General features: G+C 49.4%; 2 protein-coding genes across 2 annotated transcripts in view; both read left to right on the top strand.

Moving 5' to 3' along the window:
• NICN1 (nicolin 1) overlaps positions 1–2,512 on the top strand; it is a 4,806-nt gene extending 2,294 nt beyond the window's left edge. Inside the window, exons 2-6 of the mRNA XM_003800591.3 lie at positions 738–914; positions 1,172–1,285; positions 1,728–1,799; positions 2,124–2,228; positions 2,306–2,512. Coding sequence (XP_003800639.1) covers positions 738–914; positions 1,172–1,285; positions 1,728–1,799; positions 2,124–2,228; positions 2,306–2,347 — 510 coding nt within the window. The 3' untranslated portion in view covers positions 2,348–2,512. The remainder of the gene's footprint in view (positions 1–737; positions 915–1,171; positions 1,286–1,727; positions 1,800–2,123; positions 2,229–2,305) is intronic.
• Positions 2,506–6,643, top strand: part of AMT (aminomethyltransferase) — an 8,246-nt gene continuing 4,108 nt past the window's right edge. Inside the window, exons 1-3 of the mRNA XM_003800589.3 lie at positions 2,506–4,305; positions 4,407–4,574; positions 5,379–5,459. Of these exons, the coding sequence (XP_003800637.1) occupies positions 4,213–4,305; positions 4,407–4,574; positions 5,379–5,459 (342 nt within the window). The 5' untranslated portion in view covers positions 2,506–4,212. The remainder of the gene's footprint in view (positions 4,306–4,406; positions 4,575–5,378; positions 5,460–6,643) is intronic.

Below are 6,643 nucleotides of genomic sequence, written 5' to 3'. Positions count from 1 at the left end.
GACAGCTTGAGACTCTGACTCAAAGAAAAAAGAAGGAAAACTCTTCCTTATTTAGGCCTTATATATATATTTTGCTTTCTGCAGGGTTGGGGCTCTAATCTCTAATAACATACCTTTTTTTTTCTTTCGAGACTCAGTCTCACTATGTCACCCTTGGTAGAATGCCATGGTGTCACAGCTCACAGCAACCTGAAACTCTTGGGCTTAAGTGATTCTCTTGCCTCAGCCTCCCAAGTTGCTGGGACTACAGGCGCCCGCCACGACGACGCCCGGCTGTTTTTTTTTGGTTGCAGCCATCATTGTTGTTTGGCGGGTCTGGGCTGGATTCGAACCTGCCACCTTAGGTGTATGTATGTGGCTGGCGCCTTAGCCATTTGAGCCACAGGTGCCGAGCCATTGTAGTTGTTATTGTTTGGCAGGCCCAGGCCAGCTTTAAACCCAGCAGCTGCTCTGTATGTGGCCGGTGCCCTACCTACTGAGCTACAGGCACCAAGCCACTAATAACATCTTGGACATATGGCAAGATTGGTGGTGGTGGTGGTTTGTTTGCATGGCCTGCTCATTTAGACTGTGAGACCCTCTATGAAAGCAAAATTGTCTTTGCGTGTCAGTGATGCTTGTTGAAATTGTTAGTTTATTAAAAGAGTCAATTCCAAAGGTAGGAAGAGATGGTGCCTTGAGCTTTTTAGGCCTTGGGTCTGGGTCTTATTTGTCATGATGGGTTACGTGTGCTTTAGTTGCAGGAGATCATGTTTAAGAATTACTACACAGCCTTTTTGAGCATCCGTGTCCGTCAGCATACCTCGATGCACACACCAGCCAAGTGGGTGACCTGCCTGAGAAACTATTGTCTGATGCCGGACCCCCACAGTGAGGAGGGAGCCCAGGAGTATGTGTCTCTGTTCAAGCACCAGGTCAGCTGGGCCTCAGCATGGCCAGGGCAACCCACTTTAGGACTTATAGGAGCCCTGGGAATTGGGTCAGTGGACCAGGAGGGAAGAAGGGGCAAGGCTGGTCTGGCCTGTGGCTTTCAGGCAAATTCCTCAGAGAGACTACTGTTCTTTCTTTCCTGAAGGCCTGGGGAGGCAGAATTTTGGCTCATTGCTAGTTGGGAGGCTCCTGGGCAGTGAGCTGAGTCTTTGCTGGGTCCTTATATGTGTGTGTATATCAGATGCTGTGTGACATGGCCAAAGTATTGGAGCTACGCCTGATTCTTCGGCAGCCATCACCACTGTGGCTATCTTTCACAGTGGAGGAGCTGCAGATTTATCAGCAGGGACCAAAGGTAAGTGACTATGTGAGAGTTTTTGGTAGGCCCTTTTCCTAGGAGGCTTCCCACTATGGCTGCGAGAGCTGGGTTGGTGGGGTGGGTGATGGCGAAGGATGTTACAAACTCAGGATGGTAAGAGGTTAGTTGAATGTGAATGCTGAAAGCTTGTGATGAGAGATGAGACCATGTCCCTATAACCCCTGACCTTTGGAGCTACTTGCCTCTTTCAGAGCTGGACCTTTTAGGTACCAGGAGACACTTCTGCTGCTTGTGTTCTTGAGACCTCCTTCTGTATAACAGAGCTTAGGTAGTCTGACTGTCTTCCTAGGCTTCTGTAGGCTACCTGAACAGGATTTTCCCAGTGTCAGGTCCTTCTCTCTACTCCCAAGACCTTGTATCTGGTCCCTAAAGCTCTCTCACTTTGCCTCACTCAGGGCAGTTTGTCTTTGTTTTGCAGAGCCCCTCCATGACCTTCCCCAAGTGGCTCTCCCACCCAGTCCCCTGTGAACAACCTGTACCCCTACTAGAGGTAAGCCCTTTCCTTGGATAAAAACCACATGTGAATTGTTCTGGTGCCAGCACAGGCCCAGGTGGCTCCTTTTCTGTAAGAATTTGGGGCTGGACCTCGGTTTACTGTGTGCCATTTTCCTCTTGTATGCTTTATGGCTTTTAAGGCATCTGTAGTGTGGGGCTGGGTTGCCTACTGAACATCAGGCCCCAACTCACGTTCACAAGTCATCTTGGAATGTTATGGTCTCAACTGGAGGGCCCTTAGCCCAGCTTGGCCTCACTGGAGCCCCAAGTGCGCTGCTGGGGATAGACCCATGGCCACTGACTCCTCCTTCTGGAGCAGGGTCTCCCAGACCCCAGCAGGGTATCCTCCGAGGTGCAGCAGATGTGGGCGCTGACAGAGATGATCCGAGCCAGTCACACCTCTGCAAGGATCGGCCGCTTTGATGTGAGTGATTGCTTCCCTCTGCTTGGGTTATGTTGCCCTGAGTGGGTCAAACCTAATAATGGTCTCTTGTGTTGCAGGTGGATGGCTGTTACGACCTGAATTTGCTCTCCTACACTTGAATGGTTGCTGCTACCCAAGACAATGGCCTTTCTGTGGCCACCAGAGGCTGAAGTGTGTTTCCTGAGCATTCTGAGTATTGCCTATATGCCTGTGTTGTCTGGGCCATGTTTATAGATTGAAGATTCTTGGGGGCATACTATGTTGCTTCAGCATGAACTCCTGGCAGGGATGGTCTCTGTCACCTGGCTGCAACCCAGTTCTTCCTTCTCCTACCCTGACAACACTCCAGTTTTACTTGCTAAGAATCCTCAGGGACCTTTGCCCTTCCTGCCAGCATTCATACTCCTGTCTTCTGCCTGCTTCCTCACCATGAATGCTTAGGGTGAGATGACCTCTTAAAACCTGCTCCATCTACCTAGAAGACCATTGCTGTTGTGGGATTCTAATAGATTAGGAAGGTTGAGGAAGAAACAGAAACCCCATTGCTTCCTTTGTGCCCCCTTTGTTTTATGCCCACATAAAGAAATTTCCTGTCTAAACTCTCTGCTGCCTGCCTAGGAAACAAAACTGAAGATTTGGGTAGCTTGAGTCCCTTGGTCCCTATTCTGGCTCCTTGATATATGTTAAAATGAGTCTGCCTATTGGGCTTGAGCGAATGCCTCTGGAAATGTGGGAGTTTGAGAATGAGACTGGGAACCTGTCTGCCGAGGTCACTCTGTCTCCAAGTGACAGAGCCCAAAGCATGTCCCTGTCCCTTCTCTCAGTTGCCCCTTCCCAAGAGTCATAATCAGCATGAAAGAGATCGACTTTGGTGGGAGTAAGTCTAAGTGATGATTCTCCTTGGTGCCTTTTAAAAGGCTGAGGTCTTCCATTATCACAAGCCAACTTGAATGAAGCAGGCTGTTCTTAATGAGAAAATCCTACTTCCTTCTCGTTCTTCCTGGCATTTTCCCCAGGGACTATTATGAAGCAGTACTGCAATGTGTTTCAGACCTGGAAAACTGGACATGTGTGTGGCTCAGCAGTTTTTTGGAGGAAATTCAGCCACTTTTTGGTGGCTATCCTCCGCTCTCACCCATCAGTTCTTGAAGGTGGTATCTTTACCTGCAAGGTCACTTACTTAGCTCCACTTAGCATCTTCAGAAAGGATGATGACTGTAGTCCTGTGTTCAGGGAGCAAGGCTCCTCAGTGTGTTGTGAGTGAAGAGGACTTGGAGTGGCAGGGACTATGCTTCATTCATGGCTGTGTCCCCAGCACAGGGGTTAGTATACAGCAAGATCAATAAATAACTTGTGGGGGGTGGTGCCTATGGCTCAAAGGAGTAGGGCACCGGTCCCATATGCTGGATGTGGCGGTTTCAAACCCAGCCCTGGCCAAAAACTGCAAAAAAAAAAAAAAAAAGAATAAATAACTTGTGGAATGCATGACTGTGTTGGCTGCCTGTGTCTGTCTGGTGGGAAGGCTGGGGACCCCCATGAGAAGTAAGGCTATTGTGCTGCTTTCTATGGTGCAGCCTGCCTCCCAGCCTGGCTTCACCCTCCTGTGACTTTTCCATTTTCCCCAGCCCCCATTTGACCTTAACATTCCTGAGGTCCTGAATGAATATGTGATCAGGTCTTTTAGCCTTTCCCAGAACTTTGACCCTTGGGAGGCAGGGCGGTTCTAGAGAGGGAGGTATAGCCCTCAGCTCTGGTTCCGCCTGACCCACACTGAAAGCCAACAGAAAGGGCCTGAGGCTGTTTCTCGCAGTCTGGAGTCCTGCACTTGCCGCTCTAAATCCCAGCCTGCCCTGGGGGCTACCCGCCCCCTTTTCTGATCCTCTGCACTGGAGAGAGACCTTTCTAAGCAGAGGCCTGGACTACATCTCCCGGCGTTCCTGGCAGAGTGGCGGCCTCTGTGCGCCGTCTGCACTGGTTGCTCGTGATGATGCAGCTGGCAGTGAGCATGGTGGCCCGTCTGGGCGTTTGCTCTCATGCACTTCCCTCAGTCCTGGGTCGTCAGCTCAGTTGTGCACAGGTAGGACAGAGGGTGCTGGGGTTTGGTGCTGATTTTGGAGGGTGGAGGAGGGAGGTGGCTGGGGACAGGGCCCTGGTGGCACTAAGCCTTGATGCTTGCAGGACAAGCTCCGCCGGACACCACTCTATGACTTCCACCTGGCCCATGGCGGGAAAATGGTGGCGTTTGCGGGTTGGAGTCTGCCAGTGCAGTACCGAGACAGTCATGTTGACTCGCACCTACACACACGCCAGCACTGCTCGCTCTTTGACGTGTCTCACATGCTGCAGGTAAGCTAGAGGAACATGCTGGCTGCCAGATTAGGTCTTATGCCCTGGTCACAGTGGTACACTCCTTGGCTTTTTTTTTTTTTTTTTGAGACAGAGCCTCAAGCTGTCCCCCCTGGGTAGAGTGCTGTGACATCACAGCTCACAACCACCTCCAACTCCTGGGCTCAGGCGAGTCTCCTGCCTTAGCCTCCCAAGTAGCTGGGACTACAGGCGCCCACCACAACGCCTGGCTATTTTTTTTGGTTGCAGCCGTCGTTGTTTGGTGGGCCCAGGCTGGATTCGAACCCACCACCTTGGGTGTACATGGCTGGCGCCTTAGCCACTTGAGCCACAGGCGCCGAGCCTCCTTGGCTTTTTTTGCTGGGATATGGATTCTGTGGACAGCCTCCCCCCAGAAGAGCTAGAGGCCTAGGTGATGTTGTAGACTATGGCTCCAAGGAAATAATTCATTAAGACTGTTGTCTGATCATCTCCTTAGTCTTTCTATCCTGCTCCAAGTGGCTTAACGGCCCAGATTTTACAGGTCTGACACCCACTGTCATCCACTGTGTTAGGTATTGGAAAAAGGGGTATTTCTGGAGGTTAGTAAGTCTTCTTGAGTACCCTGACCTCTCCCAGTCACACCCAGTGCTAGGGTATGTGGGGAATCAGAAGGTGGGCCTATCTGGCCTGTAGAATCAAAAGACTGGTCAGTCACTTTGGCTAGGCTGGATTGCACTGTGGATGGCAGGGAGGATGCTTTTGCTTGTGGCCTTTCGGATTATCCCTGCTATAGTGGCCTGAGGCTTTCGATCTCTTCCCTAGACCAAGATACTCGGTAGTGACCGGGTGAAGCTGATGGAGAGTATAGTAGTTGGAGACATTGCAGAACTAAGGCCAAACCAGGTAGGCCCTTCTTTTCTTTCTTTCTTTTTTTTTTTTTTTGAGACAGTCTTACTCTGTCACACTGGGTAGACCATCAAGGCTGAATAGTTCACAGCAACCTCAAACTCTTGGGCTCAAGAGATCCTTTTGCCTCAGTCTACCAAGAAGCTAGTATTATAGATGCCCACCATAATGCCAGGCTAATTTTTTTTTTTCCATTCTTGAGATGCTTTAACTAAGAATAATGTGTTCCACTTCCATCCAGGTTAATACAAAGGATGTAAAGTCTCCAATTTTTTTTTATTAAATCATAGCAGTGTACATTAATATTATCATGGGGTACAGTATACTGTTTTTATATACAATTTGAAATACTTTCATCTAACTGGTTAACATAGCCTTCATGTCTTTTTCTTAGTTATTGTGTTAAGACATTTATATTCTACATTTAGAGAGATTCACACGTACCCTTGTAGGATGAACCATAGGCACGATCCCACCAATCACCTTCCCTCCACCCACCCTCCCCTCTCCCTAGTCTTACTATGTCACCCTTGGTAGAGTGCTGTGGCATCATAGCTCATAGCAACCTCAAACTCTTGGGCTTAAGCGATTCTCTTGCCTCAGACTCCCAAGTAGCTGGGATTATTGGCACCCGCTATAATGCCCAGCTATTTTTTGTTGCAGTTGTCATTGTTGTATAGCTGGTTTGGGCTGGGTTCAAACCCACCACCCTTGGTATATATGGCTAGTGCCATAACCACTGTGCTACGGGCACAGAGCCCTAATTTTTTTTTTGTTTGTTTGAGACAGAGTCTCATTTTGTCACCCTCGGTAGGGTGCTGTGGCTCAGCTCACAGCAACCTCAAACTCCTGCACTTAAGTGATTCTCTTGTCTCAGTCTCCCAAGTAGCTGGGACTACAGGTGTCTGCCACAACACCTGGCTATTTTATTTATTTATTTTGAGACAGAGTCTCACTGTCACCTTGGGTAGAGTGCCGTGGTGTCACAGTTCACAGCAACCTCCAACTCTTGGGCTTAAGTGATTCTTTTGCCTCAGCCTCCCTAGTAGCTTGGGACTACAGATGCTTGCCACAAAGCCGGAGTATTTTTTTTTTTTTTTAGAGACAGAGTCTCACTTTGTCTCCCTCATTAGAGTGCTGTGGCATCACATCTCACAGCAACCTCCAGCTCTTGGGCTTAG

The sequence above is a fragment of the Otolemur garnettii genome, unplaced genomic scaffold (genome assembly GCF_000181295.1).
Source record: "Otolemur garnettii isolate 467f Iridium unplaced genomic scaffold, OtoGar3 scaffold00179, whole genome shotgun sequence".
NCBI classification, from domain to species: domain Eukaryota; kingdom Metazoa; phylum Chordata; class Mammalia; order Primates; family Galagidae; genus Otolemur; species Otolemur garnettii.
This window is presented reverse-complemented; position numbering and strand designations above follow the sequence as displayed.